The sequence below is a fragment of the Diplotaxodon limnothrissa genome, linkage group LG4, assembly GCF_057381915.1.
Source record: "Diplotaxodon limnothrissa isolate DT_005_m linkage group LG4, D_limnothrissa_male_GT1.1, whole genome shotgun sequence".
Classification (NCBI taxonomy): domain Eukaryota; kingdom Metazoa; phylum Chordata; class Actinopteri; order Cichliformes; family Cichlidae; genus Diplotaxodon; species Diplotaxodon limnothrissa.
This window is the reverse complement of record NC_140599.1, coordinates 1,219,277-1,231,764: the sequence shown is the minus strand read 5'-3', so window position 1 is coordinate 1,231,764 and position 12,488 is coordinate 1,219,277. Positions and strand designations below refer to the sequence as shown.

Genomic DNA, 12,488 nt, shown 5'->3' with positions numbered 1-12,488 from the left:
TTCAGTAAGGTTCAGCTAATCTTTCTTGAAATTATTAAATGGGGCCTCTAGGGGCTCCATGAACTTGCATTTATTGTTGTTTCAGATCAAGAACAAAACACAAGGCATGAATGCAGAATGACAGAGCGGCCTGGAAAAACTGTAATTCCTGTGTGTAGGCTTTTTTTTCAAGCAAAAACAAATAATCAGACAAAAAAATCTTTCTAAATGTTACTGTTGCTGCTGTTGTTGTTAAATCTGGTGGCTATCTGTGGGCTATGCTACAAGATTGAAGGGATGGGTGAATGACATCGCCTGAGGCCGGGCGGCTCAAAGGGTTCAAAGGTGGAATTGGTGATGGGAGTGAGGCGCAGCGGGACGCCTGTCATTCCAGAGATGTTATTGAGGCTACGTGACTTCTCATAACCTGTGGCTACATGAGAATGGCATGCACAGGTAAAAGGTTATGAAGGGTCAGTCATAATAAGATATGAAAACATGAGCATTTTTATGATGAGGCAGATAGATGGAATGGTAGAAAATATTGCCAAGATTTATATTAATAAATGTTATGAGAGCATTGCACATCATATATAGAACATATCAACCATTTTTTACAGTGACAAGAATTTGTAAATGAAACAAATAATAGTATAAAAGGAAAACATCAGAAAATAGGGAACATTTTATAGGCCAAAGGAGGATTTTTGGGAAAACAAAAAAACAGACAGATGAATGGAGAGACAAACAGATGGACAGACAGACACAGACAGACACAGACAAGACAAAACAGGAATATGTGTTACAAAAATTAACTGTCATTGGCCAAAATATCTATACCTACAGAGGGAATCAGTCCAGTGGAAGTAGACAAGGCTCTTTGATGCAAACACAGCATTTGTATATGTGCGCATGCTTTGCAGTACACAGGTGGTAACACATTGTATTCAGGAACAAAAATCACTGCAAGGCTTAGCTGTTTGATGATTTTGGGAAATTCGGAGCAGCTCATTTAGGTAAATCATCTGAAGCTGACCACAATCAATATATATATATAGTCCACCACTGTGTTTAAAAACATCTGGATCTCAGTTTCCAGGGGTTTTAGCCAGTCTACTGGCGATAAACTGCTGTTAACAGTGAATCCGTCAGTTAGAGAGAAAGACAGACAGAGGGCAAAATCCTTTGTGAGTTCAGGTTCAAAGTATACTGCTAGTTTTAAGCTGATCTCATCTATGTTGTTTGATGGTTTCTTTTTCAAGTGTGTCTAAACCTTTCTAGCTGAAGTTAATTTTGAATAAATAAAAAAAACATCACAAGCAGTCTGGCAAGTGTGTTGGGTGATGACATGAGATCACATTGGTATGAGTTAGCAGTAATGTCTCTGGCCATGAAAATGAGGTTACAGAACTAGATGTTTGCTTTTATGTCTGTAGTGAAGTTTCAGATCAAGGTTGGAGTGATCAGCACAAAATTCTCTGGAGCAATCTAAAACAGAAGCTGTGTTGAAAGGAGTTCAGAGGTGTATAAGGAGTAGGCGCACTTCATTTGAATTAATTTAATATTTATGTGGAGAGACATTGAATTTTCACCTCTGTGAATCACCGCCTTACCATGGTGGAGGGTTTTGTGTGATCCCACCTGAGCACATCCTGAAGAAGCTACTTGGCCATGCCCTCTGGTAGGCTGACCACCCAAAGGAGACGCCATAGGGATCGGGTGCATTGTGTCAGGTGGCTAGCTATCGAGGCTGGTTATCAAGGCTGGGACTTCTTCGAGTCTGAGCTAGTGTGTGAGGTATAATGACTAGGTATAGTTGGGCTCAACTCAACGCACAGCTCAGGTTCTGAAAACAGTCTCCTGGAGAGTGGCTGGACTTTGTTCCAGTCTGGAGTTGCCATCGGTGAGAAGCTGTGGAGTTGCTGTACCGGGTGACTTTGTTGTCCTTGTGGGTGACTTCAGTGCTCACATTGGCAATGACAGCGAGACCTGGAGGGACATGACTAGGAGGAATGGCCTCCTAGTCAGGTTTCAGGTGCCTTCACCCGAAACCTGTGCTGATAATGACCCACACCCTTTTTCACACATTGGCTCATGTGACAAGACACATGATCAATAGTGGGTCAATTACCTTCTTAAGGGATAACTTCCACCAGGGCTTAAATACCTTGTTCTCTCCACCATTTTTCTTAGAACAGAAGAAGCTTCTCAGATGAGAGGTGAAACGTCTTCAAGAAACTTAAAGAAGTCCAGACGCTTTTCTTTTCAAGCTCCTTAGACTACCATGACTTGGATGACTGAGAACTTACACAGACATATGTACAAATAACAGTTTTTAATGAACACCATGTTTGAAAATAAGGATGTCTATAAGGGCACGTGGGACCAGAAACCCTAGGGCGCAGGTCAATGATCTCTTTGTAATCTTATCATTGCGTCTGCATTTTGGACACATTAGTTGAAGAGAGGAGCTGATCTGTCAACTTGATCCAACTCTGGTATTGAGTTGGATCAAGTTGTGGGAAAAGATGCTGGAAAGACCCAGAACCCCTAAATGTATTGCAAGCTTTTGCTAGGTGTTCCCAGCTTTAACTCGCACTTCCAGCAGAACTTCAACAGCATTCTGAGGGAGGTTGGGGACATTGAGTCTGCACCTCCATTGCTGAGGCTGCCGGAAGGAGCTGCAGCTGCAAAGTGCCTGTCATGGTGGTAAGCCCGGAAACAGATGGTGGACACAGGAGGTGAAGGACACAATCAAGCTGAAGAAGGAGTCCTATTTAACTTGGTTAGCTTCTGGAACTTCAGAAGCAGCTGATGGGTACCGACAGACCAAGCAGAATGTGGCCTGTGAGGTAGCTGACGCCAAAATTAGGGTATGGGAGGAGTTTGGTGAGTTTGGTGAGGCCATGAAACTGCCTCAAAGGGATTCTGGCAAACCGTCAGATGACTCAGGAGGGGAAAGCAGTGTGCTATTCTTGTGGTTTTTAGTGTGGGTGGGATGTTGCTGACTTCACCTGAGGACATAGTTGGACTGTGGAAGAATACGCCGAGGACCTCCTTAGTCCTACTGACACATCTTCCGTAGAGGAAGCAGAGCCTAGACACGAGGTGGATGATTCATCCATCACAGGTAGCAAGGTCTCTGAGGCAGTTAAACACCAACTTCCTAAAGGTTCTGGATGTTGTAGGGCTGTCCCAGTTGACACACCTCTACAACGTTGTGTGGAGATCTGTGGTGCTGCCTCTGGACTAGCAGGTCGGGGCGGGGGTCCCATGTTTAAGAAGGGGTACAAGAGGATGTGCTCCAATACAGGGGGACCACACTCCTTAGCCTCTCTGGAAAGATCTATGCTAGGGTACTGGAGAGGAGAGTTTGGCCGTTAGTCGAATGTCAGATACAGGAGGAAAAAGGTGATTTTAATTGTGTAAGTGGAACACTACACAGAGATTACATCTCTTGGCTGGCCTGGGAATGCAATGTTCCACTGGACAATCTTAACAAGCTGGATGGGGAGTGGGAGGTCTAGGCATCCTGGGTTAGGCAACCAGGCCCAAGATAAGCAGAAAAAAATGGATGGATGCATGAATAATGACATTTTGCATATTCTATAGTTCACAATGTTCACTATTATTATTAGTAGTAGTATTGTGAGTTAACATGTCAATATTTGCAGATGAACTCTAAATATTCCTGACACTGCAAGTAATCAATACACAAGTGGTAGGTAATTTTTTAATACGAATTTTTTTCCTTCTTTTTTTTGCTTTTACAAAGTAAATAAACATTATTTCTTTCAGTCCTGTACAATGTTGTTTTGTTTTCTAAACAATCTCCTCTGTGATATGTATTGAGAGTGACATTTAAGTATTAAGAGATACCTGTGATCTCAGGACACACTATGCAAAGGCAGCACTATTTCTAAATTTCTACAGACTCACCACAGGCTCACCGTAGGCTTTGTGTTGGGTCACACAATTCACCTACTTATAACGTAATTGATTATAGTCTGATGTAATCCCACCATACCAATTTTTTAACCCGGCTGGCTGTGTGCGTATAGTCAAAACCATTCTTAATCAACACAGTGGCTTTTCCTCTACTTAAATAAAAGAACAGCGCCACCAAGGAATGAGACAGAGCAATGGTGAAAGAGTATATGGAAGAAGGCTGCAACCCATAAAGGCAATGCTTATAGCAATCACAGCGACCTCCCTGAACAGGCTCCAGTAACCATCATTCACACCTACTGGCTAAAGAAGCTGAGTGCACTCCATGATGAACACATGGTAGAACAAATGAATCAGCTGCTAGTAGATGAGACACCCAGAATGGATAACTGAAGACCGGACAGTCCTGATCCCCAAGGATCCCCAGAAGGGACTGGTCCCATCCAACTACAAGCCAATAATCTGCCTCAGCACCACATGGAAGCGCCTGTCAGGCATCATAGCGACTAAGATGAACAGGCGCATGGCTCAATACATGAGCGGGCCACAGAAAGGAATAGGTATACCAGAAGGGCAAAACACAAGCTGCTGGTAGACAGAACAGTTGCTTGAAACTGTAAGACCAGAATGACCAAGCTATGGCGATTTTTTGTTTTTATGGGCCGATGGATTTTTTTTTTTTTTTTTTTTTTTTTTAGGAAGGGTATATATAATGAAAGGTGTTGGATTGGCCAATTGGTCATGATCGACTCTGGGCTGGACCAATTACAGCTGAGGAGGCCGGATGCACCTGCCCCCTTGTTTAGCAATCACGTGATTTTCGCGCATTGCATGCCGGGAACTCGTGGCAAAACAATCCAAGTACCGCATCAAATGCAAGCATTTGCAGCACCGCAAAACGTTCATTCTCTGGTTCCAATGCCTTGTTTTTTCTTTGGTGCACAAAAAAGGTATGTACAAAACAAAAGGAGAACAATGCCGGTCCGTACGAAGACAGACTCGACAAAAAGACAAAGAAAAGATACGAGGAAAAAATCAAAGGAGTGAAAGGGTCAGACCCTCACGAGCACACAGAGGGACAAAAGACGTTAGCGTGCTGCCCAACTTTCACCACGCTCAGATTTATAATCATACGGTTCTTGGAGTGAGTGCATACACTCATGAAGTTTAGTAACTTCAGGTCACTGCAACAAGCCCAGGTACAGTTTACCGACGGATGGGTGCAGGACCTTGAAATGCACCGTGTAGAACGAAAGACCATCGTACGAACAAAGGTAAGTTTACCAGTCTCACAAATCGTCTTCATAAATACACATTCCTTAACCGTTTATTAATAGGACCTTTGAGCTCAACGGTAATTAATTAGTAGTGGAAATAATTTCTGGTAGCATCACAGAAATGTAGCAGTGACAATAAGACTGTATGCTGTAATCGCACTGGACAATTAGTGATACAAAACAACTGTTTTATCCTGTGAATAAAAGTATATGTTTTTGTCAGTGTACCATAATAACAGAAGCGAAACACAATATTGTGTCAGGACAATTCACTATTTATGCACAATAAACAAAGGAGCATAGCGCGACAATTTCTGTTCAGCGCCAGACTTGCTTGTAACCTATATCACCAATTATGTTAAGAAAAATGAGGTATTAACTACTACAAAACTCTGACCTTTGTGGGAATGCTTGGAGCAGACTAACCTGTGAGCTGGAGTGTTCTGAAATGTTATATTTGGTATATCCAGACCATCCGTCGGCTCTTACTTCGGAAACATGGCTTAAAAAATTTCTCTTCAACGACGTAATCCAATAAAAAAAAAAACAATGTCTTTACCCGTCGGCTTCCCGTGGCTGTCATGCGACCGGCTATTGCAGTTAATAATACAACAGCTTCTTGACATTTTTGTGTTTCTTTTTATCGCTGTGTAACTGAGTTCAATTGAAAGCCTGCGTGCGCTAGTACCTCTTGCCACAAGTTCCCCAAATCCTTTGCGGTTTTACCCCTGAATGACGTCACATTTTCAATCTTTATCCTGGTGGGCCGGTCTCTAGTCAAAATGCCCGGGCCGATTTTTTGTCCCAGTCCAGCCTTGATCCAGAGAATGAATTCCTTCCATTCCAGTTTCTCCACGCTATGTGCAAGGCCAAAGACCTATCAAAGGACGTCAGCGACAACATGTATGTGGGACATGCACAAGGCTGGGATGGCTTACAAGACCATCAGCAAGAAGCTTAGTGCAATGATGACAACTGTTAGTGCATTCAGAAATTCAGAAGTGGATAAAATATAAAGTGAATCGATCACCCTTAGTCTCAAGCTCCATGGAAAATCTTGCTTCAGGGGGTTAGGATGATCATAAGAAAGGTGGAGGTTTCATGTTAATGAACCAGCTTCCAGTTTGGATTCAGGAGACAGACACTATCTCTACTTTCAAGATTAGGCTTCAAACTTTCCTTTTTGCTAAAGCATATAGTTAGGGCTGGACCAGGTGACCCTGAATCCTCCCTTAGTTATGCTGCAATAGACGTAGGCTGCCGGGGATTCCCATGATGCATTGAGTTTTTCCTTTCCAGTCACCTTTCTCACTCACTATGTGTTAACAGACCTCTCTGCATTGAATCATATCTGTTATTAATCTCTGTCTCTCTTCCACAGCATGTCTTTATCCTGTCTTCCTTCTCTCACCCCAACCAATCGCAGCAGATGGCCCCGCCCCTCCCTGAGCCTGGTTCTGCCGGAGGTTTCTTCCTGTTAAAAGGGAGTTTTTCCTTCCCACTGTTGCCAAAGTGCTGCTCATAGGGGGTCATATGATTGTTGGGTTTTTCTCTGTATCTATGAAGCGCCTTGAGGCGACTTCTGTTGTGATTTGGCGCTATATAAATAAAATTGAATTGAATTGAATTGAATCTGAAGGCAACTGGGACCACAGTCACCATGAACACCACTAGTAACACACTAAGCTCTGATGGACTGAAATCTTGCTGCCAGAACACTGAAAATAGGTTTGGATTGGCCTTGTAGAATGACAATGACCCAAGACATACTTCGAAGATGAAGAAAAAAGTAAAGGACTAGAGAAGAAGCATATTCAGGTCATTAAGTGGCCTAGTCAGTCTCTAGAACTCAATTCTAGAGAGATGGCTGACACTTCAGGTTCAAGTGGCAGTCAAGAAATCTAAAGGATATAGAGAGTTGCTTTCAAACTAAAAGAAATGCCTTACCACTGCCAACGAAGGTACTAAATCATCAAGTACATAGTTATGTTTTGCTTGGGGATTAAATATCTATTTCACTTAGTGGTATGCAAATTAATTTCTAACTTTTATATAATGAGTTTTGTGCTGGATTTTTGGTTGACATTCTGTCCATTAAAATGAGACTATTCATGTCTAAGTGACCAAAATTCAATATTCAACAAGAGATCAAATAATTATTTCACCTCCCTCTAAAACAGCAGCACTGCTCCTCTCATACACAAAGGAGCAACAGAGAACTGAATAACTGGAATCAATAACCTAAAGCGACCTGTAATTGCCTCAAGGCGACTCTTGTTGTGATTTGGTGCTATATAATTGATTTAAATGGCTTTCTGATAAAGATAGCTATCATAAGATTGTTCTTTTTTGTCTTCTGTTTTACAAATGATTCTGATCATGAGCAGCAGTGTGTATGACCAAAATCTGACCTACAGGGAGTGCAGAATTATTAGGCAAATGAGTATTTTGTCCACATCATCCTCTCCATGCATGTTGTCTGACTCCAAGCTGTATAGGCTCGAAAGCCTACTACCAATTAAGCATATTAGGTGATGTGCATCTCTGTAATGAGAAGGGGTGTGGTCTAATGACATCAACACCCTATATCAGGTGTGCATAATTATTAGGCAACGTCCTTTCCTTTGGCAAAATGGGTCAAAAGAAGGACTTGACAGGCTCAGAAAAGTCAAAAATAGTGAGATATCTTGCAGAGGGATGCAGCAGTCTCAAAATTGCAAAGCTTCTGCAGCGTGATCATCGAACAATCAAGCGTTTCATTCAAAATAGTCAACAGGGTCGCAAGAAGCGTGTGGAAAAACCAAGGCCCAAAATAACTGCCCATGAACTGAGAAAAGTCAAGCGTGCAGCTGCCAAGATGCCACTTGCCACCAGTTTGGCCATATTTCAGAGCTGCAACATCACTGGAGTGCCCAAAAGCACAAGGTGTGCAATACTCAGAGACATGGCCAAGGTAAGAAAGGCTGAAAGACGACCACCACTGAACAAGACACACAAGCTGAAACGTCAAGACTGGGCCAAGAAATATCTCAAGACTGGTTTTTCTAAGGTTTTATGGACTGATGAAATGAGAGTGAGTCTTGATGGGCCAGATGGATGGGCCCGTGGCTGGATTGGTAAAGGGCAGAGAGCTCCAGTCCGACTCAGACGCCAGCAAGGTGGAGGTGGAGTACTGGTTTGGGCTGGTATCATCAAAGATGAGCTTGTGGGGCCTTTTCGGGTTGAGGATGGAGTCAAGCTCAACTCCCAGTCCTACTGCCAGTTTCTGGAAGACACCTTCTTCAAGCAGTGGTACAGGAAGAAGTCTGCATCCTTCAAGAAAAACATGATTTTCATGCAGGACAATGCTCCATCACACGCGTCCAAGTACTCCACAGCATGGCTGGTAAGAAAGGGTATAAAAGAAGAAAAACTAATGACATGGCCTCCTTGTTCACCTGATCTGAACCCCATTGAGAACCTGTGGTCCATCATCAAATGTGAGATTTACAAGGAGGGAAAACAGTACACCTCTCTGAACAGTGTCTGGGAGGCTGTGGTTGCTGCTGCACGCAATGTTGATGGTGAACAGATCAAAACACTGACAGAATCCATGGATGGCAGGCTTTTGAGTGTCCTTGCAAAGAAAGGTGGCTATATTGGTCGCTGATTTGTTTTTGTTTTTGAATGTCAGAAATGTATATTTGTGAATGTGGAGATGTTATATTGGTTTCACTGGTAAAAATAAATAATTGAAATGGGTATATATTTGTTTTTTGTTAGGTTGCCTAATAATTATGCACAGTAATAGTCACCTGCACACACAGATATCCCCCTAAAATAGCTAAAACTAAAAACAAACTAAGAACTACTTCCAAAAACATTCAGCTTTGATATTAATGATTTTTTTGGGTTCATTGAGAACATGGTTGTTGTTCAATAATAAAATTATTCCTCAAAAATACAACTTGCCTAATAATTCTGCGCTCCCTCTATTAATAGAAGAAGAAAGGCAAAATCTATTGTTCTGTATTGCTTATGTGAGTAGTTTTTAAGACAAAGAATTTTAAGACAATCAAAATTCAGTGCCAGCTTCTACCATAGCACTCATATAGCACAGGCTAGCTGAAAGATGCTGAGCCTCCATAATGAGAGTCTAACTGCAGTTTGCACTGCAGATCTTCCACTATTTGTCGTTGTGGTGTTTTTCAAAGCCTTTGAAGCTAGCCCATCTTGTTTTATAATATATAATATAGTGCCGGTTATCAAATGACCTTAATTTTTTTACCTGCAAGCAAGCAATTTATTTATATAGCACTTTCAGATCAGCCACCAGCTGAACACAAAGTGCTGTACACTTGACATGCCAAAAATGATACATTGAGCATGTTAAGAAAAAGAGAAAAATAGTAATAATAATATAAGATAAGTAAAATATATATATATATAAAAAAGAAAAATCACTGAGTAATCACACCTTGCTGTCTTTTATAATAAGAGATGTCATTGGCAATGTAATTTAGCAATGGCATCAGAAAATGTGCTTGGTGTTCCTATTGCTAAATATGTGAAAATATGTGGAAAGTAATTAAAAATGTCTCTGGCATGATAAAGTAGAACAATGTAATGCAATCATCTGTAACATTCACAGTGAAATGTCCACAGTGCAGGAGAGCCAGCCTGTGAGGCACCTGGAAATTCTTCAAGCACAACATGTCATGTGTCATAAAAGCACATAATTCCACTCCCAAAAGTGGGAAGATAAGATGTCAAAAGATAGTCAAAACAAAAATCTTGACTGAAACTTGACTCGACTTTTAGTGTACAAAAAAGCCTCTTGAAAACAAACTGTGAAAGGGGGAGAAAATGTAGATAGCAAACAACCAAGGAGGAAAGTCGCTCAGCCGACAGTGACACAAATGTTGGCCAAGACAACTGCATGTATGATAAAAGTCCAGAAGAATCAAGTGGTCAAATTGCTGGTAGAGTGTAATCTAAAATATATCAATTTACTGATTACTTTTTGAGGTTTCAGAAGATGAACTTGAGGCAAGATTCTTGAAGAGAGCCTAGCTGGAGTAACCAATGAATGAAGAAATCTCTCAGAGAGAGATGTTGTGAAAGTTTCCAATACCAACCACAGCTGGTGGAATAGCCAGATGGGAAAACCAGCTCATCTTTCTGTTCTCTCTTGAAAACCATGAAAATCAGCTTGTTGACAGCATAATTTTCATTTCCATGGGGACACAACAATCTAGTGTTTATATAATTATTGTTTAAAATAAAAAGACTTAATCATCAATTAAAAACTGGCTACCCCATTCTCCCCAACATGTGGAGCGCACGGACAGACGTGGCTTCTAATTGATAAGCATTTTATGTATGTATGTATATTGTATGTAACTCCAATATATATTTATAAGCATATAAAAAACATCTCCCTTTGCAGGCATTCACCTTATTGCAACTTAAGCCTGCATGTCTATTTACTCTTATTGGAGGCAAAGATAAGATAAGATAAGATAACCTTTATTAGTCCCACACGTGGGAAATTTGTTTTGAAATCGTGATAGTTGCATGGATATTGCTTTGCCGTGACATTGGGTTGTTTATACAGACACGATGGAATTACTGGTTTTATTAACTTCAGTGTTAACCCTGGGTTTTCAGTATTAAAGGCAGTTCTCTGTGATAACTGGTGCAAAATCATTTCTGAGCTGATATCCATGCTTGTGTGACGTGTTAGCCTGACTATGTACAGCGAAGCATATTGGAAGGCTATCCTGGGTATGGTGAACTTGTTTCGTATTACGGCCTGCCATCTTCCCTGGCTAACTAGCCACTGGTCCACAGGCAGGAACTACCTGGGTTAAATAATGTGAAATCATGCCATGATCACATTTGACTAAGTTTAGCTGATTGTTTACCAGTTAAACCAAGTCTAAACTGGGCCTACAGGTATATAGCTGTTAAAGTAAGCTAGCTTGAAACTTTGAGGCTATTGAGGACCAATAACAATAATAATAATAATAGTAATAATATAGTAATAATAGTAATAATAGTAATAATAATAACAATAATAATATTAGTAATAATAATAATAATAATATAATAATAAAAACTATGGTTATTCTGCTATATGTCTGGCCCACCAAGCAGTATTATTAGTATTATTTCTCTTTAAATACTAAGCAAGCAAATAAACATGGGCTTACATTAGCAATGTTAGCAGTGCTGTCATGGTGACTTGCTGTACATACCTCAATTCAATCAGACTTTAGAAACACAACGGAGGGGGAGAGACTGAGGAGGATAGCCTGAGAATGGGATGATACACCAGTGTTAGAATGAGATGACAAGATATAAAGGAGGAGGGGAGGGAAGCGGAAAGAGGGGAGGTACTTGGGATGGCAAGAAAAGGAGGAAGGGGTGATTGAGTGCAGTGAAAGGAATGGAACAAGCTAAATACGTTTTCATAGCCATCTTATTATTAGATTACTTTTCATGTTTACTTACACCTGAAAAAACAGTTTTGGTCTCAAAACTTAGTTTCTCGTTTTGGTTACAACTGTACAAGGATTTAGTGTTTTATACACTCACATTATATTAAATTTTAAAATGATCCATTATGACACTTTGAAGTGGGTGTAATAATGGGAACTGTTGGTCGCTGTAAGTGCTCTGTGTTAACTAAACGGCAAACCCTAAAAGGAAAATGAATATATTCGGATTTTTAGGATCGTCCCTAGCTTTACTTTACCTAACCAGTTTCACATTTTACAACTGACAGATTACTCTGAACTGGTAATTAAACATGCATCTCACTTACATTTTGAAGGCAACTCTGCCACTTGAGTACAACACATCCTACAATACATTCTACTATTTCCCCTGTAAGAGTGAAAAAATCAAATTACTTCCAAGCTTTAATCTATTTTTTAAGAGTCATGTGGATGTTAAAGAGTTTATTTTTTGAGCCCTGTTACATATTCCTGGTCTGTAATGTGCATACTAATATTAGACGTTCACCTAAAAGTTCCCAGTCAGTAGATAAACCAGTTTGACAGTGTGTCTGTTTTTGCTTACTGAGCTAGCCATTGTGTTTTCAAACTGACAGCCATCCCATGAGACTCCTAAAATATATATATACAACATACATACATGTTTTATTTTCAACTGTGAGGATAGCAGAGTCTTATCTATGATTGTTGAACTGGATTAATGAGGCTTGAATAAGGCAAAGAACAGAGCATGAACATGAAAATGAGGGGAAAAGCATGTGATGGTGGAAAGGGGGCGGAAGGT

At 40.7% G+C, this 12,488-nt stretch overlaps 1 protein-coding gene across 2 annotated transcripts in view; it reads right to left on the bottom strand.

Moving 5' to 3' along the window:
• Nucleotides 1-260: 260 nt before the first annotated feature.
• Nucleotides 261-12,488, bottom strand: part of LOC146632973 (voltage-gated potassium channel KCNC1-like) — an 80,560-nt gene continuing 68,332 nt past the window's right edge. For both annotated transcript variants that reach the window (XM_085351250.1, XM_085351251.1), the window contains one exon: nt 261-412. In XM_085351250.1, the coding sequence (XP_085207376.1) occupies nt 261-412 (152 nt within the window). The remainder of the gene's footprint in view (nt 413-12,488) is intronic.